Below are 26159 nucleotides of genomic sequence, written 5' to 3'. Positions count from 1 at the left end.
GTCTCTGTTTTAGGAGAAAAACAAGAAGCTTATCTATATTTACCGTCTGGGTTGTGTCTGTCAGGGCCTCAAGGTATGCAGATTCTGCAGGAACACATCTGGCTAATTAGTGATCTGAGAAAACCTCTTGCTTAGCTTCTGAAATTGCTTGCCAACAAGTTTTTTGATTGACATGTCATTTTCTACTAACAAGGATAAATTAGGGGGGGAAGAGGTTTGGACTAGTGAGATCTCTTTATGGGCACGGTTTGGGGTCCCCAACGGCATCTTAAAGATGGGCCAATCGGACAACTGCTGCTATATCACTTCATAGCCACAACAAACTTCAATAATTATTGAGGGTTGGAGGGTGTTTTACCAACCTGTTGCAAATGTGTGTAAGTGCTTGAGACTACATACAGTACAGCTTTAAGTGAGAACATTCTTGTATTATACTGTTTGTGCCAGCAATCTATCGGTTGGACAGCCATGTCTCCATTGATTTATTTCCTAACACCACCTTGCACAGAGTAGCTAGCAAGAGCTTTGGGTTGAGAGAACCCCAGGTAACAGATATTCTAGAGCTTCTCAACAAACTATTTTTTTAAACATAAGCAAAACAATGTATTTTCTCCTAACTTTTTTCTCAGAAATAGCTGAACCTATTTGTTGAAACTTAAACAAAGAAGCAAACAAAAAAAGCAGTCTAAGGCAGACAACCAAAATGGAAAGTTTCAGCCTGAATGGTTAAGATTCAGCAACTGAAAATAGAATCTAATAATGGGAAGTGTGTGGGAATTTTACTCAGTCTGCATAATATACATATTTTGAGGAATAATATGTAATAGTATGTAACTTGAAAAAATAGCATTTTTTCAGATCTGGCAAGAAAAAGATATTGATTCTTAGGCTCAAAAAGGAGTTTGTATGCTGACATAGTAATCCCTGAGAATATGCTGTTTGAAAGAAAATGCTCTCGCACATTCAACTATTATGCTTCTTGGGCAATCCTAACGTAAAAACGTATTTTAAAAGTTTATTTTGTTTTGTTTTTAAAATACATACTGTATAATGCTCAAGGGCTAACAAGAGGCTAGATTTTTTTGAGATTGACATCATTCGTTAAAATCTTACCTATATATAAAAGAACATCGTCTTATTGTTTAATGTAGGCATAAATTTAACAGTTCTGGATGACAAAGCACATTCACAGTGTTTTTCATTTACTTTAATCTTGAATTTCCATCTTGATGATGAATTATTACCATCTAGCTGTACTGACTTCTCCTGGGAATGGGAATGTGTCAAATATCTGTGCTACCTGCTAGAAACTTTGAAATAAATAACGTCCTTACTGATCTACCTAAACCATACCTCACACTATTTATTTTCTTTTATTCTTGCTTCTAGCATCAGACACCACACAATCCACTACAGGTCCTATCCATCACTCTATTTCTCTTTCTGTTATAAACCACAGGATATTCATCTCTAACACACATCATCATGAACTATTAAATCTCAGCAAAATAATCTCAAATGTAAAATATAACAGTAAAGGAAATGCTCTGATTTTTTTGTTTACAGTTAATAGCTTCAAAAAAGTAAATTTCAGAGTATAACTTTTGTTAATGAAACCTAAGAGATAACAAATGGAAACTGTCTGCTTTTCATTAAGGCAGAGGTACAGAAAAATGTAAGCCTTTCTATCATATTCTACAAGACCTAATTCTTTCCAAGAGTTTTTGTAGGGACAAGAAGGGATTCATTCTCTACACCAGATAATTCTAGGGCTCTGGTGAGATGATAGCATTTTTGTTTATGTCCACTCCGCTATATATACTGTAACTCTTTCAATACACAAATTCAGCAACTCATTTTGGTTGGACTGAACAGGAGATGTCAGAAATAAATGGCCAAATGGATTCTATTATGCAACACTGATTCAATATTAATTGTCAAAAGGTTTTACATGCATACAAAAACAGTAGTCGGGATCAGTGCAGAAAGTGAAATACTTATAGCTGTAAGGATTGCATCCTGTGTACTTTTGTTTGTTGTCTGGACGATTGTGTTAGTACTGTTAGGCACAATGTAATACACTATAAACTCTTTAAACTCAAGATAGACATTGGAAATGCTCATTATAAATCTTGACCTCTTCAGCTGCAAATTGACATTCTGAATTTCCCAATAGTCTAACATACTGTTGTTCTTAAAAAGCACAGGAATTCAGGCAGGCTGACAAGCTGGAGAGGAGCTATGTTGCTTTCCTCCTGATGCAGCATTCCACTACAACATTTACAACAGGACAGTTTCTGTGTTTCAGTACGGAAAAATAAAAGCCTAGATTAAAAAACTATGTATCTCTGCTTTATTCCCTTAATGGAGAATAAAAGTAGAATCTTTTATAATGAATGTAATATATAAGGGCTACAGCTTATGTGAGATGATATGAAATCACATTTGCACCACTCACTAGAGGACATTCTTGGATCATAAGCTGTAGCCTCCTCAGCAGGAATTGCATTAGAGTTAAAAAAAAAAAAAACTTTGTATTTAAGTAACAAATAACTAACCAGATGGTTCTGGCGATGTCAGTCTCATCCCTGTTAAGGGCAAAGCAATTTTTTTCCAAAATGCAGTGCTTTTGAGGGCTATGAATAAAAGCAGCTTGAGGTTAGAGACAAAGCTCTCCTCCTATAACTTCAAATGTCATAAATTAAATAAATATTCTGCAAAGGGGCATCTTTTTCAACAAGAACACAACAGAAGTACTAACAAAAAAGCATGTGCCCTAGTATCTACAATAGATCAGCACTGGGGCAGGCAGGCTAGCATTTGTGCATGTAAAAACAATAACTGGATACTGACAGTAAGTACCCATTTCCATGCATGTGCCTATTCTCTGATTTGCACATGAGAATATGGGTTGTGGTACCAGAATGAGTGCACATGCATCTTGTGGAATATTGAACTCATGTCAGAAATATTACAATAAGATGTAATGAGGTATAAGAAGCTGAGGACAATAATGTCCATTTTCCTATAATCAGATTTTTAGAAAATCATGTTCAGAGATCCTTAAGAATAGGGCAATAACACTCCCTGTCCCCAATATACATAGTCTGACTAGAACATTCAAAGTAAAGCAAGCAGTCTGTTTTGCTCGGATGGATCATCTTAGAAATATTTAGGTTTATGTTCTGTTTTTCTTCTGTTACAAATTTCAGCTAAACCAAAAGTCTACACTAACTGCTCCTGACATATTGCTACTAGACTTGAATGCATTTGCTGCATGCATTATTTACTGCCTGTTACATGATTCTGTAAGTCCTGTAAAGTAAGTTACTGTAAAGTCTTGGCATCATTTTATGATTCATGAAAACAGGACTTTGAATTTATAAAGGGAATCTTTTCTGAGTTTGGACCCCCTAAAAATTACAGCTTAAAGTGATTTTTCTCTGCCTTACCTTAGTTATGAGTTTTATAAATGAAAAAGAATGAACATGGTTGTTAAGCATGACATAATAATGATAATAATAATAAAATACTAGATATTAAGTTAAAAAAACTTTAAAAGGATATATATTGAACATTAAAGGTGAAAGGCCCCAAACTTTATCTCAAACACATATATCATTTTAAAACATGACCTTCTGATTTTGGAAAAATCTAACAATTATTCAAATTGAAGATGACAGCCTTGATAAAAATTAAAGGCTACGGTATCTGTTTTGTAATTCGACAACAGCAAAACTAATGTACAGGATTTCTTTGCGATCATGGATGTTCAAGTGAGCTTTAAATTGTCCTTCACACTCTTTAGTCCACTCTTAACATCATGAAGAATTTATTTTAATATCCCCACATCTCACAGGGGTGTTTTTACAATAAATCAGTTCATGTTTGTGATGCACTCTGATACAATAGTGATGACACTCCTGAGGAAATTACTAATTCTCTCTTCAGAGCAGGGTATGAATAGTGTGCAGTAAATAAAACCTAGGGCCAAACACTGAATAATGAAGATACAACAATATATTGAAAGCTGCACAGTAATTTAGCACCATTCATCCTATGCAGCGAATGAGGCAGGGATTCTGTGGAAAAATAGTATGTGATCATGTAATTAAAAACTGCATCAAAATGCACACGCATAAGGAGACTGAATTAAGGTCATCAGAATTAAAATTACCTTTATATTTCCTAATTTCTAAATGCTTGACTTGCAATCTTAATAATGTTCTTTCAGTGTAGTTCTTTGTGTACAACTGCCTAGATTTAAAAAAAACCCTGCAAAAGAGATCATCTATCACATGGCATCATAATGACTCCCACTGGTTCATCAGAAGATCAGACTGTTTAGATCAGGAATTCTCAAACTGAGGGCCGTGAAGTTATTATGGGGGGTTGCGAGCTCTCAGCCCCTACACATGCTGGGGCTCTGGCTGTCAGCCCCATGCATGGCTGACAGCCAGAGCCCTTCAGAGTTGGGTGGCTAGAGAGCAGCGGCTGCTAGTGAGGTGTCCAGCTCTGAAGGCAACGCCACTCCCAGCAGCAGTGCAGAAGGGTGGCCTGGCATGGGGGGGGAGGGTCATCACTTTTGGGGGGTGGGGGGCTTGTCACAACCTGAAATATTTTCAAAGGGGGTTCCAGCAAAAAAAGTTTGAGAACCCCTGGATTAGATCCACTGTATAGACCTTTTCCACTTGAGCTAAGGGAGCAACTGATAAAGGATGACAATCTACTGTTTCTAAGTGGACCAGCATTAGAGGGAGATTGTGATGGAGCTTACCCCCTGCACCTGCAAGGCAAGGGAAAGAATCCATGTTCTACACCTGGATGCTGATTAACTGATTGCCTTCTGGCCAGAGGAGGCAGAACTAGGCCTTATAATTTTTCTGAGGGAGCTCATTTGGGAAAAGACCACAGAAGTGACTGGTCTCTCTGGTGGAGAGAAGCCCTAGGTTAGGGTGTAAAAGACAGGAAGTAAAAGAAGAACAACTCTACAAGAGCAGGTTAGGCTCCTGCAGGAGAAGACCTGAGGCAGAGTGAACAAGTGAGGCTTGAGAGGTGTGGAAGGGCTATTAGTTACAAGATTTGTTTAGACTTCATTTGGAATTGTTCATTCTACTCTGGAAGGGCTTCAAACTTTTATGTGACTTGGGCTGGAAAGCCAAGCCATACAACATCCCAAGAGGGAGTCAGGAAAAATTGGAAGCTAAGAAAGAAGATTGTAGATCCAAGCGAGAGTCCGGGGGGGGGAAGGGGGGGATGCCAGAGAAAAGGACCCCATGAAATACTGTGACCAGAGACAAGGGAGCAGTCCTGAACGGAGAATGCACTACTAGAAGGATAAGACATTTTGTCAGTGGATTTAACAGATATTTGCTGACAGAAATGGAATAATCATTCTCAGGGATCTTGGGTTCCGTTCCAGATTCTGGAGGTCTCTAGAACACACACAGACTCCAATCCCAGTTTCTTCCCCCACATCCCTCTGATTGCCATCTATTCCTTCACACCCCCAGTCCAGCTCCTGTCCCCTCTGCAATTCAATTCATGGAGCTTCCTGCTCCACAATGCATGGTCCCAATAAGGTGAGCACAGGGGAGATAGGCTTCCCTGACTTAATTTGGGTACCAGGACATAGCATAGCAGAGTAGCAATTGCATCGGTGGGAGCATGCACAGACGGACTCTTTGGAGATTTTGGCTGTTAAGCTCTACCAAGTCTTGACAAAGGATATGCAAACTGCAATTTTTCAAAGGCTTATAACTTAGCCAAATTTGGGTGGATTATCATGAGGACAGCAAAAGACACATGCCTGACATAAAAAATAGCTCCTGCCAAATTTCAAGTCCCTACTCCAAAGTATTAGAGCATCTCCAAGCAAAGGTGACCAGAATTTTTTAAACATGTGCATAAAAGTATTTTTCCTGAGCCTTGTTCTCAGAAATGGCTGAACATTTTTGGTTGAAATTAAAAACAAAAACAAAAAAGCAAAAACAAAAACAAAAGCACAGCAAAGCCCAAGATAGATATCCAGCATGCAAATGTTTAAAGTTTGGTAAAATTATATGCAACTGAGAACAGGAACTTATAATGAGAAGTGGCAGGCAACCTTACTGTAATACAATAATATATATTATCTATAATGTCTGTGATTGCTGAATAATCATGCAGTTTACTAGGGAATTAATTAATTGAATTAATGCAATAAGACTCATTATTAAGTTAACCATCAGTTTTACTGGGTGTACTTGCAATGAATGGACATCTGCATGGTATTAACTAAAACTTTCAGAGTTGTTCTGCCATGAGCTAGGCTTAGTGTAATACTAGATGTGGATTCTTTGAAGAGTCTCTTATTCAGTTGATATAAAGACCAATGGTAAGATCCTTTGTAGGAGCAGATTTTTTGATAGCCCAGAGCCCAGTAACATGCTTAAACCAGGGCCATCAGTAGGAATGCCAATTGTTATGCTTATTGCTGAAATCAGCTAAAAGGAGGTCTTCCTTGTGCTAAGATGTCAGAAACAGATCAGAAGGGGAGGGTGAAGTGAAAGCCCTCGAGGAGTAAACATGACCCTCTGCCCTCCTGACTTGAGTTGTTTGTCCAAAGCAAGCGGTTTTGCAAGATGGAAAACCTGGCAATAGTTAACTATTGCTATACAGCTGGTTAACTGATGGAGAGTTCCCCCGCATGACTGATGGAAAATTGCCTACTTGACAGCCTGGAAATCTCCACTCTTAACTTAGCTTCTGCTCAGCAGTTTTTTTTTTTTTTTTTTTTTTTTTTGATGAACAAGCTATGTAATACTAACAAACTGGATATAAAAAGAGGAAGAAATCTGAGCTCGGTGGACACTGGGACACCTCTCAATTCCCCTGCAGACAGAAAGCTGGCCACTGGAAGTCTACAGTTATCCACTTGAGACCTCCTCAAAATCCTAAGTAAATAGAAATCTAGAGTTAATCTGGGGTGCTCTACTAACCTGTTATGGACATGTGTAAGTGCTGGAGACTAAATAAAATAAAAGTTTTGAGTGAAAGCAACTTTGTTTGCCTGTTTGCATCAACCATCTATCGGATGGATGGCCATGTCCCAATTGATTTATTTCCCACCACTTCCTCACAAAGAGAAAAGTGACCAAGAGCTTTGGGTTCAGCAAACTCTAGGTAACACCGTTGCCTCTAAAATTCCTCGATACCACTCTAGTTCTACCAAAGGCACTTAAAGCTGCCTTAAGATAACAGCTAAGGATTTCCTTTGGATAGTAGAATCCTGTGCTGGCATAGGACTAGCGTCACTGCTGATTTTTATTCCCTCAGGCTAGCAGGTGCTTAGGAGAGGGTTGGGTATGGAGGGAGAATTACAAGAGCACAAGATGGCAGAGCCAGACTACTGCTCATTGGAGTCTGTTATCCACTGGAGCAATTAGAGCTGCCCTGAGGCTACTCTAATGTGAACCAGGACCATGTTTGACTCTCAGTACACTCCAAGATCAGAGGAGCAGAAAAATGGCAGAAAGTCACCTATGCTTCTTCTCCCTCAGCTGTGCTGCTCTGACGTATCTAGGGATCCAGATCCTAGACAGAAATTAAGAGGGTATTTTTTCCAGGACATTACAATATGATAATATGATCCTCAGGGAACGATCCAAACAATAATCCTGGTGTGCGGAGGCAACAATTCACAGAATTAGACATTTCACATTACTTCTGGATAAAATTAATATTTTAAATTAAACACTTTTCAATGGCACGTAATTATTATTACAACTCCTTTTTTTAGTTTTTAGCTATCTAGACATACCAACTATAATTTATTTAATACTTCACCGTGGTTTTCAATATCAATTTTCTTAACATAGAGCTGAGCGCTAATATAAGAAATAGACTTTCTTCCCAATACATACGGGTCTTTCGAGCAGAATCTTCCACAAAGAGAGAAGAAATATCTTCATCCACTCCTGCTTCATTCTTTGCAAGACAAGTATATGCTCCTGTATCTTCATAGCGCACATTGCTAATGTGAACCTCACTGCCATTTGCTGAAAGCAGAGGGAGAACATGCCATGTGAACAACAATTTCAGTTTTGCCTCAGTGCTTTCACATTACACACTCAGGCAGTTTTTTCAGTTCATCCTAATTAAATGGATTTCCTTTCTGAGTTCATGCATTGAAGCCACACCAAACTACTCCAAATGTATTCAGTTGGTTAGTGAACTTTACTATTATCCATTTCACAGAGAACAGGAATAGTTCAACTGTACTTGCTGCTTGGATCTGGATGTCAGTCCCAGATTATATACTTGCTCGAGTGCTGATATGAATATGAAAAATCAATATGCCCTTTTCTATAGACTTTAGCTATTGTTTTGCTAATGCTGTATACAATCATTTGACATTCTGGAATCTAGAATTGCTGATTTAACACAAAATAACATGGCTTCCATAGAAAATAATGGGATAAATTTTCAGCATAATTCATGCTGAGAGATACCGCTCCTATCTTATGGGATGCTACATGACTGAGCTTCTTTATAATTCAGTATAATTGAGTTAGAAAAACAGAGGGTTGAATTTGCATAAACCAACCTCTTTTTCATGTGTACACTGCTGCTCACAAATTAATAAGACTGCCAGTGCATACTCAGATGACAATTTATATGTGCAAAATGTATTTGGACAAATGGATTTTGCACATGAAAATTCTCTCCTATGTGCTTACAGCTGTAAGAGTCTAACAAATGCAAACTGTCAAAAGAACTACATAATCACATGCTGAAAGCAGATATAGGTTATGGGATACTAAACAAGGAGACTGGGATGAGAATCCTTTGAAATATCAGTCTAAGAAAATCCACCTGTCTGAAACAGTTCTCAAATATACACTGTTGCTCTAATACATTTTTCAGTTGATAAATCTGTTTTTTTTTTTTTGTTTTTTTTTTTAATTTGAGCAGCCATAGGGACTACTACATCTGGGAGTGAATGCAGAATGGCAGCTGACATTTTTGTGCAGAATATTATAGTAGGATTCTGAGGAACTCTGTCTCTAACAATTTCAGAGCTACATTTCAAATATGCCTCTGAAACAGTACTCACAAATAGGGTTTGTGCATAAATTTGCACATGCAAAACCAATATTTGTGCGTACAAATGGGAAATTGGATGTGGAATTGGGTACATAGGTGTACAGCTGTCCGATTTTCATATACAAATGCCTTTTTATAATAGGAGTGCCACATTGCTGTACGTGCAAAAGGTGCCTGCTCAACTTCAGAATCCGTCTTTAAAAATCTGGCCTTTCCAACTGTATATGGACAAAATGTGACCCAGGAATGTGGCATAGAGCTTGTTAAGGAGCACTTTTCTTTTGTTCCAGTCTTTACATTTATTTTTTTACTGCTTATTTGAAGAGTATGGGATAGAGAGGTTATAGGAAAAATGTATTGAGATTATCCATAACTTAATTTTTAATAAAGTGTATTAAGCAAGAAAGAATGAAATATGTTTTCGTTGAAGAAAGATCTTTCTCCTCATTTTATTTATCCCTAGATATCTAACATTAAGGCCAGAAGATAATCTCCCCATACAACCTTGCAGAGCATAAGTGAGCTGTCATGAGTCCAGAGGATGTGTTCCCATAGACAGTGGTCCTGCAGAAGGGAATGTTCCCATGGTACAAAGTGCTCCTTCAAGGGGAAAGTCGGTATATCTCTTGGAGTTAGGAGAGTACTATACAGGAGCTCAGGATGATAACCTATAGGAAAGACGCAACACTCTCTGCACCGAGCCATCTGCTACCCACCCATCTCTGCATTTTTCCCAGCTGCACTTCGGTATACTTGTGGGAGAGACTCCATACTGTCTCACTCTCCAGATACCTCTCTGTCTAGAGGACTCATTGCCCATGCCCTACCTTTGAAGTTGAAAATAATAAAGTTGTGAAGGGAAACTAACACCACAGGGTCCCTTTAAGTGGCAGATCATCCAAGAGGAGGATGGAGGTGAAGGACAACAAGAAGCTGTGCACATGGAACAGAAGGGAGCTCAGTGAGCTAGCTTTCCTACATTCAGACAGACCTAAGATCCACAAGATAACTCCCCTTTGCTTCACAGAAACACTTCCCTTTAGATGCTTCTGTTTGCAAGAGTGCCTACCACACATCCATGAAATAAATCTCTCATGGCACCCCACACCAGCTATGTATCTTTTGGGTGCTTCTCTTCTGGCCTGGTCTACTATCAGATCCCTTATTAGAGGCCTGAGGGTTCCTTTCCCTCTAACACCTCAGCAGAGCTTGTTAGGGCACTTTTGTGTTTAGGCAATGCACCTTCTAATGCAGGTATAGCTGCTTGCTGACAACATAGAAACTCTCAGCATTGAGGGACCCTTTCCAATGAAAGGTTGGGAAGTCCTTGGGATTAAGTGGGTAAGATTGCACTTTAATAATCAGAGAAAGAGGGAGAGACTAACAGGCCAAGATCAGCCTTTCATTTACACTTTATACAAAGTATAAGTTCCCAATATAGAAACTTTGTACTTTAAAAGATGCAGGATCTCCCATACATCCTATTACATTCATTTTGATGTATGTTCGATCAAAGCTCCTAACAAAGCCCAAGACCCATTTTATAGCAGTCAAGAAGTTAAAAACATCAACACATTTCCAAAAGCAACTAGTGATTTGTAGTGCTTCAATATTTGGATGTTCAACTTGAGACCTCTTAAGGAGTCCTGATTTTCAAGAGTTCTGAAATAAGACCCTTTTGAGGTGTCTCAAGTTCAGCAAAGGCTAAGGCATTCACAGTCACTAATCACTTTTGGAAATTTAGATCTAAATGACTAAAAATACACTAAAAATTAGACCCATCAAAGCAACTTTAAGTACAACTGAATCTAGTGTGAGGAAAAAAAGGATGTTTTTAATTTTGTTTTAGAGTTAAAGACAAAAGTGGACCCTAGAATTAGATCACTCCAAACTTCGGGAAAGTTTAGATCCAGACCTAGACTTTGTGGCTTGGGATTCTTCTTTCATATTAAATAACAGATTGCCATTATTTATAAATAGAATTTTAATATTTAATACAAAACATATGGGAACTTGTAGCCTCCCTTTGTTTTGATCAATTATTTAACATTTCAAAGGATTTAGATATATCATATGTATGGAAAGACCTACGCAAAATAAAGATGCATAGTATTATGTGAGACTGCATTCCAAAAAGCCATATTGACATTAGGCAGCATGGAGGCAGCTTCAGTAAGGTAAGAACTGACCTGAATCCAAACTGGATATGAACCAGAAGCTAATTTTACTAGGAGTTTGAAAATGTTGATTATTTTTCTTTTTCTTGGATTTCTGCATGTCTCTGTGTCATGATTTTGGTTACAACAGGAAGTACCGAAATACTGCAAAAGGCTATCCTCGTAATATTTCTGACCTGAGCAGATTCATTACGTCTAGAAATCTCATGAAAGAGCCTGCTTCTATCCAATTTCCAGCCAAAAGTGGCATCCGCATTTTTAATGCTTTCTCAGACATTGTGATACTATTTACCCTGAGTAAGAGTGCCAGAATCTGGCCTATATTCTCAAAATAAAAACCAGGACATACTTTGCCAAGAAATATTTCTATAAAAAGATAAAAAAAAGAATACATTTTTAAAAACGCTATGCAGTTGTTGCTAACTTACACCTGCACATTTCTCAGAGTGGAGGATTTTTTCCAGTCACTTAAGGCATGTCTCCACTGCAACTGGGAGCTTGCTTCTCCGGGTGGATAGACAGACCTGCTTAAGCTTGTGCACTAAAACTAGCAGTGTTGAGACATGGGCTAGCTGCCTCAGTACAAACCATGTACACTAATGGCTCAGTTCTGCAACCCTTTTTCAGGTCAAGTTACAGATATTCAAAGTAGTATTCCCCATTTACTGCAATAAGATTACTCATGTAAATAAGTACCACTCATTGAATATGTCTTTACAACACAGCTAGCTGGAGTTAGCGCTTGAGTTAACTGCACTCAAAGGAGACTAGCTTCAGAGAGTATGTCCACACTTCAGTATTACTACCTAGCAGCAACAGATCTTTAACAACCCTCCTCCCTCTCCCCTCACAAGAGCTAGCTAGCTTGAGTTTAAAGCACCACTTAACTCAAGCTAGAGATTTTTGTGCATGGAGAGGGGTTGAGTTGGGGTAACACTCAAGTTATAACTCAAACCAACTGTGCTGTGAAGACACATCCATTGTAAGAAAAGGTTGCAAAATATGACCATGACAATTCAGATACTTAACGCTTAGATTCTTGTACTCAACCTACAAAGGACACTGCTAGTATTGCTGGAATGTCTTTTATTGCCCATTCATGTCCAGCAGAGAACTCTGGTTTTTAAATCTTAAAAGACTGTATTTTCAGCCTGGCTTTTGGCTGTGGGTTTTTTCACCTCCTTGCTTCCATTTTATTTACAGCACGTGTCACAAAATGGTATGAGATATCTTTACTAATGACTTTATATGTGTTTCATTATAATGTACAATAACTGATTAATGCTCTGTTGTTTTAGTCATTCTTGACTTATCGCAGTGAACAGTTTTTGCTGGTTACAAACAGAAACTGCAAAATTTACAAAATTCACTTACATCCTAATCCATCCCTAAATCAAACTCTTGTTTTCAATGGAGTTAGAGTAAAAAATGAATTTGGCACAATGGGTCAAGTTATGCTCTCATTTATGGCGGAGTGAAGCTGAAAAAACTCCATTAAAGTCAATAGAATTAGTTTGGATTTAAACCAGTGTACAAACAAAAACAGTGAGTTAGATTCTTGGCTATCTTCTTTGAGACATATTATTTGCTCCTAAATTAAATAAATAGTAAAAGCAGCTTTTTCAGTTTTTTCAGCAATTTTCAGTATTTCCAAGTAAAAATCTTTAGCGTTGAATTGCAACAAAACTATTGTCTGGACTATGCCTTGTACTACACTCACCTGTCAAGGGGAGTAAGGGAGAATAAGAATCATCACCCCTCACATGGATCTTGGGTTTAAGATCACTTTCTCCATCTGGTATAGGTTAGAGGGTATGGGAGGAGCCTTAGCTCAGCTCTGTCAGTGTTCTGACCACACGGCCCTAGAGTAGGACTGGGGACAGGTTCAGATATTGAAATTTACTGCTGGCAGAGGCCAGAATCAATTACTCTCCCCATTCCATCGCTAAAGCAAAGGGGAAGCAGGGCAGGATTTGTGCCTCAGAGGGTATCTCTAAGGTACAGTGTGTCCTGAGGTGCTGCAGTTCACACTTCAGTCCTTGGTACAGGGCTGCACCTAAAGGCACAATTTTTCCCTAAACAGATAAATGAAAGCAGCATAAAAAGTCAGATTCCACTGTAGAGACATTTTGTAGTGCTGTTTTCAAAAAATCCATGTCTATAACCTTGAACAATGGTAAGTATGTCTCTTTACCTTGAAGGGTTAATTGTTTGGATAACTTTGGAGTAATATCAATTCCATTCTTCAGCCAACCAAGCTGTGGGTTGGGGATACCTTCTGCGTGGCATCGGAGGCTAGCTGTCACACCAGGCTCCCTAGCCTGACTCTCTGGATAGACTCGAATGACTGGGGGAACTAAATAAAGAAAACAATTTTCAGTCAAATAAAAAGCAAAATTATCACAATTTTTTAAAAAACAATTCTCCAAGCAATTGATGTTAAGAATCATGAAGCCATATACAATAAGATAAGGAAAGGGCAATGTGATATTACCATCATACTTAACAGCATCTGACATTGAACTCTATTACAAGTCAATTTATGAAAGAGAAAGATCGCCTCTGAGAAATTCCTCTTTCCATTGTCAACAGTGTGGTTGCCCAACTCTGAAATTTAATTCAGTTGTTCTTTGGGTTTGTTATTGATTTTTTATATTTATTTCCTTTGAAGAACTGGAGTGAGTGTGAATCATTTATAATATACCAGCATCTTTCATTAACTTCTACACATAATGTTCAGATATGTTTTACCTACACTTCACAGCTTGACTTGAGATTTTTGGTTGATTTACAGTCTAAAAAAAAAAAGTCTGTTCTCCTCCATCTTCTTGTGCTCTCATACATCTTCCTGTCTCTGCCTTCACCCCATAGCTTTAGAAAACATTTCCTCCAAGCAATGAGCATTAATCCATTTTATATAAATAACCCAAATATCCATACTTATAATAGTTAATGCTAACAACATTTTTTGAAAGTGATAAAAACTTCATGATTCAGGACTTAAGTCAACATTCTACTCTTAGGAATTAGAAAGAGTCCTTCAACAGGGACAGATCAGCTCACATCTGCCTATTGCAGGGTTTCCTGTCCCTTCCTTTGAAGCATCTGGGGCTGGCCGCTGTCAGACGTAGGATAGTGGGTAAGATAGATCATGGGTCTGCTCCAATACAAAAATTACTATAGTTATAATTATTTTAATTGATAAATAGGCTGGCTGGATAACAAGGAATGAATTTTGTGAAAAACTTTGAGGTTTCAATTTTTGTTTTCACTGTATATCAGAACAAAACAGAGGTCTTTGGAAATTTTTACTGAAAAAACAAGGGAAGAGAGACAGACTCAATTTCAACTTCCTGCTCTATCTGATCAGAGCAATGACTTGGTCTCCTACATCAGGTAGGTGATCTAACCACCAAGCTATTGGCAGTAGGTCTTTTCTTGCGCTCTCTTCCTTCCTTCCCTACCCCACGCCACAGAGAAACCCTCCTGGACTGGAGACATCTTCCCAACAAAAGCTTCATTAAAAATGTTTCTACAAAACGTTCCAGTTTCAACAAATCAGCATTTTCACACACAAAAAAAGAAAAATTTCTATTCAGCACTACTGAAACTACCAGTAAAATTTACAAGACATAACTATAAAAAGCTGAACATGTAAGACAAGCATGTAAACATCCAAGCAACTCTTAAATGTATTATATTGTTCTCAGCCTCCCTTCCACCAACCCTTCATCCCTTTTTGCCTGTTATCATTTGTCACATTATTTTTAAGTTTAGACCCAAAACATGCAAATGGATCTATGTGGAAGGATTTTTATGCATGCATGGAGATTCATGGACATCAATGCAGCTCTACTTGGACTTAAGATTCACTTTCATAGATTCAATTCCAGGATCAGAGTTCTAGATTGTAAGATATTTGGGATATACCTTTTTTTCTTCTTCTGAAAAATCTCATGCATGTGTTTGAGATTGTAAGAGGAAGCATCAGGAGAAATTAATAGGTCTGTATCAGAGCCTCATGTTCCCTTTACCAATAAAATCCACAGTGGAGTCTTTCTTGATGTGTCACTGTTTTTGTATGCCTAGACAACAGCAATGGTTCTTAGCACCTGTAGAATTTGCTCTTGTTGAAGGTCCATCAGAGTTCACATTTAATGAGATTTAGAGGCAAATGCTTGCAATTTTTTTTCTTTAATTAAATCTCATTATATTCCCCATCATTTATTAATTTAAACTAGTTGTTCTTAAGTGGTACTATTTTATGTATACTTTAAATGCTGTTATGGTGCCCAAATACCTATGGTAACAGGCACCGTTTAAACATAAAGGAAGAATAAACAAATAATGCATCAATACTTCTTTGTTCTATATAGCACTGAAATTATTAACATATGGTGTGCGTCATTTTCATATTATCCTTAGAGGATTTTTGGGCATGCTTTTTCTGAAATACTGAATATCTATATTTTACACATTTAATTGATACACCCAAAATTCCACTAGCAGCCAGCAGGGAAAAAGAAAGATCATGTTGCATGGCTAAGTTGCAATCAGAAGTTTATATTCATTTGGTCACTCTGTTACTCAGTTACTGAAGATCTACAGTATAATGTATAGCGACTGTATGACAACTGTAAATATAATTTCTAAAGTCAAAGAAAAAATAATATTTTATGCTAACAGTGAAATCCTCTAATTAAAAATGATTGTTGTTTCCCACTTTTGTTGGCTGTTCAGTTTAATTGTGCTTTTAGTAGATCCCGGTAAGGGCTAGAGCTAGCCAAGGCTGATTACAGAATGAGTCAAACCTGGGAGAAATCCGGGTACTTGCCCTATAAATAGCAGGAGGAGGGTGCAATGAAAGCTCAAAAAATGATAAAGAGTGTGAATGGCTCCTGCAGGGACGATCCTGAGACCAAGGGAGTCATGACAGAGAGGAGCTGTAGGAAGAAAGTGGCTCCTATTGGAGACCCTGACTGAGAGAACGGTTTGGAGTCCTGGAAGCCAGAGGGCTGCAGAAGGCTGAGCTCCAGTGACGTACAGCCTGAGGATCCATCTAAATGGTAATAAAAAAAACTAGCACTGAGTCTCAGAGCCTGGGTGAATCGATTTGGGTTTGTGGGGCTTGGGGCTAAAAACTGCAGTGTAGATGTAGAAGCTTGGACTGGAGCCCAGGCTCTGAAACCCACCTTCCTTGTGGGGTGTCAGACCCTGAGATCAAGCCTGTGCCTGAATCTCTAGGCTGCGATTTCTAGCCCTGCAAGCCCAAGTCAGATGACCCAGGCCTGCTGTGGCTGTGCTGCAGGTCTTCTATTGCAGAGTAGCCAATTGGAGAGAATTTGTACTGGGATCCAGCCTTGGGAGGAAGGAAGTCCACAGCCCTAATTTAAAAGGAAAGAGTGAATGAATTGGGAGTTGGCCTGGAGTGCCAATCTGTAAGGTCTCAATAAATGGGACCCCAGCAGGGAAATGTTTTAATTACCTGTGCGCTGTGAGTTACTGAAGGGCCCTGACAAGGAGCAAACTGGTAGCAGAGTGATCTCTGGCCATGAGGGGAAGCTCAGTAAACAACCACCCTAGTACACTGCCATTATAACTAAGTTTATATTTCTGTCTGGCTTACTTAATATTGCATTACTTACACTTAGGCAGTTTCTACTTCTCATTCAATTTATTAATCTGAATCAGTGCACAAACATATACGTAAAGCATGTCTTAGCTATTTTACAGGTTTACATTGTTGGTTACTGTATGAACTTCATACATATGACTGTATATGTGTGTATTTTATCATACAGTATTTTACAATAATTGAGATGAAGCTACCCAACTAATTGTTCTTAAGTCATAGAGCCAAACCATCTGTTTAAATGAGCTCCAGAGGTACAGGCCACAGTAATCTGCTTTTCTAACTATGCCCTTAGCAAAAAATAATGATGATTAAAAGCACATATCTAGGTCTTGTAAATGTGCTACAGTACACACTTATCAATGAAAAATCTGCTATGTAACATGTCACTATTGGCAGAAAAAGCATGTGATATCACAGTGGACTTATTCCTACTAGTAATCAATGATTAAGCAAGATTTCTTAAGTCTGCTAATTAGATTTTTTGAAGCACAGTAATTGGTGATCTTATCTTTAATTATACATTAAATAGCAGGGATTTTGAGCTTCTTTGTAAAAGAGAAACAAGTTGTAAGGGAAGTTAAAGCAATATACCTCCCTTTCACCAATGTTTTATTTCCTGTAATTAAATAGAATTTGGAGCACTTAACTGGTGTCACAAAACACAGTTGGAGAGATAATGAAGTACGATAACTCTAAAATAATCAGTTAAATATTTTCAGGTATTATCCAACTGCTTACAAGGAATGCCCCAGCATGTTGTCCCATTAGGGTCCTGTTAATAAGGAAATGCCTCAGATTTCTACCTACTAAGAAATACACAAATGTATTGTACCTGAGGAAGGATTTGTAAAATTAGAGGTAGCAAGGGTTTTCTAAACATGTAAAATGACAGATAAAAGGCTTTTAAATAATAGATATGGCAGTTAAAACACCCTTTTTCTCAAATTTAAATTTGATTTTTGCACATTTTAAATCTTTATCTATTACTTCCTGCAAGTGTCTCAGAATGCCTATAGGACTCGTCCATTTCCTGAAAATAAACAGTTCTATTAGCTAAATAGTTGGACAAACTCCTATACTTACTACTATAGCGACCTGACTAGTTCTATTAAAATTGCTGTTTTTCTGGCTACTTCCTCCTAACCCCGCACTATAGGTATGAGTTCTAGTTCCTCTACCTGATGGAATATGTAAGAGGTGCTCAGATATGTAAATTGTTTAAATGCTAATCCAAAATTAGTCAGCAAATGTTTTTATTTACAATAGTGCCACCCCAAAGAGTCAAATTAGGAGTAAAAAATGTTTATATATTTTTTTAAAAAATTGCTTTGCTTTTTCAGTTGTCTTTTGATTTTTTTTAACTTTCCCTGTCCACCACTGTGTGCGGAGCAATTAGCATTGCCAACTCTACCAAATTCATTGCTTTTTGGCCCATGCTGCAGGGGCAATAACCCCCACATCATCTTATCCCAGCCCATCAATCAATTCTGCCCCTTAACCCCCACATCAATCTTGTGCCCACATCTGCCCAACTCCCACATCAGTTCTGCCTGTCCCACATTGTGATTTTGGAACAGCATCTTTTAAATGGTTTAGCTTCCTAGTCAGGAAGTCTAGGAGAGGCACTGCAGAAGCCCATGTTCTGCTATGCAACAGCTTTGAGGAACTGCATCATGGCATAAAGAGTATCCCTTTCAAATGCCTTGTCCCAGAGTGATTTCTGTCCCCACATCAGTTCTGTTCCTTCAGCCTCACCGCAGCTCCTGCTGCAGCTCAAGGTGGTCTTCACCCCTCTCCCAGGCCTTGAGAGGGTATGTAGCAGGGTCTTCTTTCCCCGCTCAGGTGTTGCAGGGTCAGAAAGGGGTGGGGAGGAATAGAGAAACCATTCCTATTGCTCACAGGAAGGGAGGGGAAAAGGATTAGCAGGGCCCTCCCCTCTTATAAGAATGGTGTCAGCTCCTAAAGGGAGGAACAGAATTCTGCTGGCTTTCCACAGCAACCCTGATTGGCTACTCTTCCCCAGAAGGGCAGGTAAGTGAGGAAAGCAGCCAATCTGAATGGATTTTCCCCAGGTAGGGGTGACATTGGATTGGGGCTGAAGCTCCTCATGTCATCATCAGATTGGGTCCAATCCTATTCGAAATTCCATCACTTGTGAACAAGCTGCAAGATAGCAACACTCAAAGTTGTGAAATAATTCTTGAATCACTCATCCGTTTCTACATCCAGCTGAATAATATCCAAATGATATAATTGAATAACATTAATTTATTTTTCTTGTGTCCACCCAGTATCAATGATTATGAGTATGTCTACACTGAAAACACCTATGGCTGGCCCATGGCAGCTGACCCAGGCTTAGGCTGCGAGGCTATAAAATTGCAGTGGAGACATTCAGATATAGGCTGGATCCCAGACTCTGGGACACCACAGGGGGGAAGGTCCCACAGCCTAGGATCCCAGCTGAGCCTGAATATCTACACGGCAATTTTATGGCCTTGCAGCAGTCTGAGAGTCTGAGTCAGCTGACATGGGCTAGCCATGTCTCTTTTATTGCAGCGTAGACATACCATATGTTGCCCGGTAACTGCTGCAACCTATAAAGGATAAAAAATGCAACATTACTACAGAAGAGTACATTTTAGTAATTACTACCATTAAGAAAAATATATATTACACACACAAAACTATGATAAGAAAGTTAAGATAGGCCAGAATTAAAGTTGCCTTTGGGTTTCACACCTATTTGCTGATAGCATAAGAATGGTGAAATTCAGGAATCTTGGGTGCCATTTCTGGAGGGGAATGTTCTCTAGTGGTCACAAGCCCTTCTACTATTGTTCCTGCCAAGCCTGACTCCTTCTGCCCCATTCCCAACCTGTCCCAGTACCTGCAAATAGTGCCAATCTGTCCCAGTCCTGTCATCCCACTATAGCTACTCATGCCAGTCCTAAACCCATTCTTGACCCCTGGCTCCTCATCCCACTTCCACTTTTCTTGCCTAGATAAGTGCTACTCTTCTTCTCTGGGCTCCCTATCCAACTCTCAGCCTTTTCTGCACCACAGCTTCCAATCTGTCTCCCTGGGCTCCTTATCCCAGGCTTCTCATTTCTGCTACTTGCCCCAGACAGTCCAAGTCTATCCCTTCCCAGTCTCTGTATTTGATCTCAATCCCACTATTCCCAGTTCCCCACACTGACTTTCTCCCAGTCTTCTTGCCCAGCCAGTCCCAGTCTCCCTTCCCAATTTACTAATCTGATATCCCACAACCCTGGGGCTCCTTCTCAGACTTCCCTGCCTGGCTCCTTTTCCAATATCAGTCCTTCCCTACCCCCTGGCTTCCAGTCCACCTCTCATCACTATTTCCCCACTTTGCCCCTAGTCTCCTCCTCCCACCGACCCAAACTCCATTCCCAGTTTCTACCCAACCCCCAACTCACAATCCTAATCTATGCCCACCTCCCCCAAGGGTTTCTTGTCCTTATGCTGCCTAGACATCAACAGAGGAAGTATTGATAGTACAGGAAAGAGAGTCTCCTTGCTGTAAATTCTGTCACCCATTATCACAGCAGCCACCAGCTACAGCTAACACTGCAAGAAAACTTATTGCTCAGCTCTGGGGTTGAGCATGCTCAGTTTCACTGAGGGGGATGGAATTTTCAAACAATCAAAGTAAAGTTACTAAAGTTGCAAAGTCAAGCACTCAAAGGTTACAAATGTCAGAATTAAGGCTATTCATACAAACTAAATTATGGCCCCCGTTTGTATGCATTATAATATATTCTTTAATTATACAACCACATTTTTTCCCAAAGCCTGGTTGTGATAACCCTAAGAACTGTACTTCACCTTAAGAGTATTTATTCATTTTTAAAAACTTCTTTGGTACAGCTGTGCTTGTACCCCTCCATCTTAACTTTTGCCCAATTGAGTTCTACTTGCATGAATGCTCATGAAAAACAAATTTTAAGCATGCATGCTAAAGCTCTCTCTAATTGTGTATTTTAAATGCATATGCTTGAGTACTTGCACCAAAGTAGTATATTTTATAATGGACAGGGGATCTCATGAATAAATAGTGGGGATAGGGTTTGTAGGTCCCCTCATCAGAAGCCTGCCAAATACACAATTAAATGAGTCAAAGAAGGTTCTGAGCTACACTCTTTTTAACTAAGATCATCAAAATATATGCAATTACTGATTTGAATGTGATGCAGGAGAAAATCTATATCCAGTTAATACATAGAACAGTAGCCTAGTGGTCCCAAAATGTTTCCTCTCATGCACCCTTTTATAGTAATAGAATGTGTTTGTAACCCCGCTGGGCTAGGAGAGGAGTTGTGGCTGGGAGTGGAGGCTGGCAACCAAGAGCAGGAGCCGGAGGCTGGTGGCTGAGCCAGAGGCCGGTGGCCAAGCCATGGCCAGGAGCAGAGCTGGGGCTGGGGCCGAGAGCTGTCCCCAGAGCTGCGGCCAGGGGCTAGGGCAAGGGCAGGGCCAGAGCGCTGCCACACTGTGCATCCCCTGACATTTCTCTGCATCCCCCTAGGGGGGCACACACTCCACAGTTTGGGGACCACTGCAGTAGCCTAATTTTTCGAGGAATGATGCCTCAGGCAAGAGTTGTCAGTCCTTATACTCCAGAGAAAAATAACCACTACAAATGAGATGAAATCCATTTAGTAAAAATAAAAACAAAATTCTATAATGAACTGGAAACTACCAATGCTCTAAAAGATCAGCTTTTCTTTTACAATTAAGGAGAAATATGAAACTTGGATGCAAAAAGCAGTTCAGGTTAATGAATACAATCTGCCAGTTCCTCAACTGGTGTAAATCTGCATAGGTTTATTGATTTACACCGACTAGGGATCGAGCTCAGTGGTAAAATATGATCTCACTGAAGAGGGTTTAGTTCAGAACCCAAAGGTGGCCATGGGGAAAACACAATCATTCAGCATGGAAGTTTCATAGGGGGCTTTTGAGAAAAAAATCAATAGTAATGATCAGGGAGAAAGATCTCATGATATGTTATAACTTATTTAGATATTTTGTAAAATACACAATGTGATTCAAAGAGTTTATAATCAGTCTTTGAAGGCAGTCTTTATTTATTTATTTATTTTAAATAAATAAATAAATATACATATTCCTGAACAAACAGGTAAAATCTTCGACTTTTCTGTATCATAAATGATCACCTCAAGTCCTGGAATGTATCCTTTGGAAAAGCCATGCAAAAATATCTATGGTCATTTCATTTACATGAGAGAATAACAGAGCTGTAAATAAGGATCTAGTCTCATCGAGATATTGTGCACATAACTCCCAATAGATTAACACCAATGTTCATGGAGAGAATAGAACCATAAGAACATCCTCATACACACAGATGTCATGGTAAATATTCAGGTAATGAGAACCCAAATGCAATTACTTCTAAGGTATCTACATTATGCTTTTCCCAGGGTACTTTTGAGAACTCGTATGTGTCAGATGTAGTAGAGTCATCATTTGAAACCTCAGGTTACTGTAAATTGTTCTAATGATATCACACTAACATAATCCCAAACAACAACAACAACAACAACAAAATGAATGAATTATTTTCCTCACTGGTCCTTAATAAATACATTTAGTTAGGATAAAGCAGAACATCCCCGAGCAAGGAAGTAAAGTAACTCTTCTATGATACAATCTATCCTTTCCCTCCCTAGTATCAACATGTGATCTGTTATCTTCAGAACTAACTGAATTGTTGTGATTCTAGCAGGAAAACTGCATGATATAGGTACTTTGAAAGCAGTGGGTTGGGGATATTTGGGATGAACAGCTGACCCACTGCAATTGTTTTATTCCAGAAGAAAATAAAAATGAATTGGAGGTGAATCATAAGGTCATTCACAAGTAAACCAATCAAAAAAGTTAGATTATTTTTTAAGTTTCTTGCTGCTACCATTATTTTCTATTATTTTGAAGAATTCTGCCACTATTCTTCCACAGTTTATTCATACAGCTGCTGTAAAAAAGGTTAGAAATAGGTTGGAGGGAAAGAATACAAATATCTTTAAAATACCGATAACTCACTACTGCATTTGTGGTGTTCTATTTGCCCTATATGTTCCTTTGTCATGAAAGCAAGATTTTAATGAAAAATTATGGGGCTGATTTTATAAATGTTATGGGTTAGTGAACTAGCCAATGCCTCTTTGTACAAAGCATTATTAAAGCAACCATTCTCCCATCACTGTCCTTGCACAGGTTTTGTCTATTCATGATTTTCATATTAGTTCATGCCATCGAAAACACATAGAAATACGTCAGATCTTTAAAATATGCAAACATACTCCAACATCCAAATCATCTGGTCCAAACTCTATGGCCACATTAATCCCTCATTTTTATCAGCATCAAATCACAAATTTTAGGGGAAATTTATTGACAAAATTTAAGTTTTTTTAAAAATAGATATTTCATAAAGAAATTGAGAGTAGCCCATTTCAGTTTTTGACATTAAAAATTATGGGGAATAATCTATTGGATCAGAAAGACTCAGCTACATGAGCTCTTCACCATCAAGCAGGACTTCAATGATCAGCCAAAAATGGTCCTATGCCTAATTATCTGTTTAGTGTGAAGCCAAAAATCTTTGCCCATTTTTGTTGAGTAGGTTCAGTTAGTCTTGTAATTTCATCCCTCAGGTTAGAAATAATTTGTCATACGGAATAATTCTTTAATAGTTACATTTTACATGTGGAGTTTTAAAGAATTCCAAATGTGACATATATTCGTTTAATACAGGGCCCCAATCATGCACTGTTTTACACAGAAGCGTGGCTACAATATTGGATCTGTAACATGTCATGGTAGAGCTACCTACTATATGCTGGCAATATATTTTAGCTTGATTTCACCATGGAAAATTGAGCATGGATCCATGGAAACATTTTGATGAAAGGGCAAGAATTTAAATTAATTCTCTCATTTATTAGGATTCATTATTCTAATGATTCTATAACACTTTGACAATGTAAAATATTATATAAGTGCAAAGAATTATTAATCAGTAAAATAATTATTCCTGCACCAGCATTGTTTTGTGATATGAATTGTCTATTTACTATATGTATGAGAAAAGGCATAAAATAATTAACTCACATAAAACATTATTTACATAAAATGTAAAGAATGTATTTTATCCATAAAATACAACTTTTTATGCAGTGATTATCTGTATTAGTATTTAAATATGGGCTTCATTGAAAAGTTGTGGGTTTTTTTTAACACTTAATATGCCAATTCAGAACCAAGTTAGTAAAAGAGCATTAGAGTTTAATCTTGGTACACACAAAATAAGTCAAAGTAAAATATTTTTTTAAAATGTTGAAGGATTGGGCAATCTGGTGAATGCAAATTATATAGAAAACACTTCTGAGAAAATATGGATTAACATACATGTGTATTGCAAAAGTGCTTAAAATCTAATTAAAGTGTCTTCAAAGTACCCTCATGCTAGATGTAAGAACAACTAAATCTCACTATCTCATTAACTTTCTTTTGACTCTTCTGTTAAGACAAATGTCATTATATTAACTAGTTATTCTCTTAGCCTATGAGTACTGACCATCTTGTCTCTCTTTAGGAACATTACAGTTTAGATGTTCAGATGTAATCTATGGAAGTGCTGTTCACTTGACCAGAGTGTTAAACTTAATGTTTATGGTCCCATTTAATTACAACATACAAATTCTAATGGTTTAATCAGCATACACTCTTATTTGATAATGCTATAACAAACAAAATAATTATGCAAGAGTGTCTTCGAATATATGATACTCTTGCTATTACATTAAATACATAATGGTACAATTCATGTACATTATAAGATCACCCACCCATCTAGGCATTAAATGCCTGTCAGGATTTATTTTAACCTGATCCTAGATCTGACAGGCCAAAGGAAAATTGTACCCAAACTTATGTGAGAAGGGATGGCTCAACTGCTGATTTTTAGAGCAGCAGCTGTCAGGGCAGAGAATATATGGACTAGTCAATTTGTCTGGGTAGCTTTAAATAATCTGATAGTGACATGTAGTAGCAAAGGTAGCTATTGCTTCAGCACTATGAACATTTACAATATTCTCTGAACGACTAACAAACAGTGACCATGTGCTGATGGACATACACATTCTTGCAGTTTTGGGATATCAAAAAACAGTGTTTCAGCCGTGGATGTTTTATTGTATAAGCACCCATTCTGAAAGAAACGTGTTTTTTCTGAAGATAGCCAAGAAAAGCATAAAATAGTTTCCACCACTAGTGCCCTGCATTTCTTATGGTCTGATTTTCAGAAGCATTGGGCACCAACAAATCATACTAAAGTCAAGGGAGTCGCAGAAGTTATGTTCTCATGGTTTCCTTGTGCACTCTCTGCCTATCTGCTGTAGCCATCTGTTGTCTCTTGTCTTAGCTCTTCAGGACAGGAACCATCTCATTGTTATATGCAGGTACAGTGCCTGGCACAATGGGACTAGGGACTGTAGGCACCGCAGCAATATAAGTAATAAACAACAGTAGCAGCAGCAGCAGCAAAGCAGGTGCCCAGTACCTTTTGATAATTAGGCCATTGATGTATAGTGATTAGGAACAATCCAGCATTACTTACTCAGGCAAAACTTCCACAGACTTAAACTGGAATTTTGCCTGAGTAAGGAGCACTAAACTGGATCCAAATGCCATACAATAAGAACTGAATAACACACTATTATTTGTGTTGTAGTAACACCTAAAGCCATTCATCAGAATAGGGTTCCTATTCTGCACTATGCAAATATATAGGAAGCTCCTAAATTTATAGCTCAATCTGAAACAAAGACACAAGAAGTGGTGGGGGGAGATGATGATGATATGAGTAATACTAATATGTCCATGCCGTTATATTGCCTTGTTCAATTTTCAGGTGTAATGTTTTATAGAATCATAGAATATTATAATTGGAAGGTCTAGTCCAACCCCCTGTTCAAAGCAGGACTAACCTCAGCTAAATCATCCCAGCCAGGGCTTTGTCAAGCCACAGCTTAAAAACCTCTAAAGATGGAGATTCTACCACCTCCCTAGGTAACCCAGTCCGGTGCTTCACCACTCTCCTAGTGAAAAACGTTTTCCTAATATCCAACCTAGACCTCCCCCACTGAAACTTGAGACCATTACTCCTTGTTCTGTTATCTACTACCATTGAGAACAGCCTAGCTCCATCCTCCCTG

General features: G+C 38.4%; 1 protein-coding gene across 1 annotated transcript in view; it reads right to left on the bottom strand.

Moving 5' to 3' along the window:
* FSTL5 (follistatin like 5) overlaps positions 1-26159 on the bottom strand; it is a 488015-nt gene that overhangs the window by 79894 nt on the left and 381962 nt on the right. Inside the window, exons 9-10 of the mRNA XM_067551803.1 lie at positions 13459-13620; positions 7905-8039 (exon numbers count right to left, since the gene is read on the bottom strand). Of these exons, the coding sequence (XP_067407904.1) occupies positions 7905-8039; positions 13459-13620 (297 nt within the window). The remainder of the gene's footprint in view (positions 1-7904; positions 8040-13458; positions 13621-26159) is intronic.

Source organism: Emydura macquarii, unplaced genomic scaffold (genome assembly GCF_026122565.2).
Source record: "Emydura macquarii macquarii isolate MOO-44397 ecotype Brisbane River unplaced genomic scaffold, CSIRO-AGI_Emac_v2 contig_1363, whole genome shotgun sequence".
Lineage (NCBI taxonomy): Eukaryota > Metazoa > Chordata > Testudines > Chelidae > Emydura > Emydura macquarii.
The sequence above is the reverse complement of the archived record's forward strand: the minus strand, read 5'-3'. Positions and strand labels throughout refer to the sequence as shown.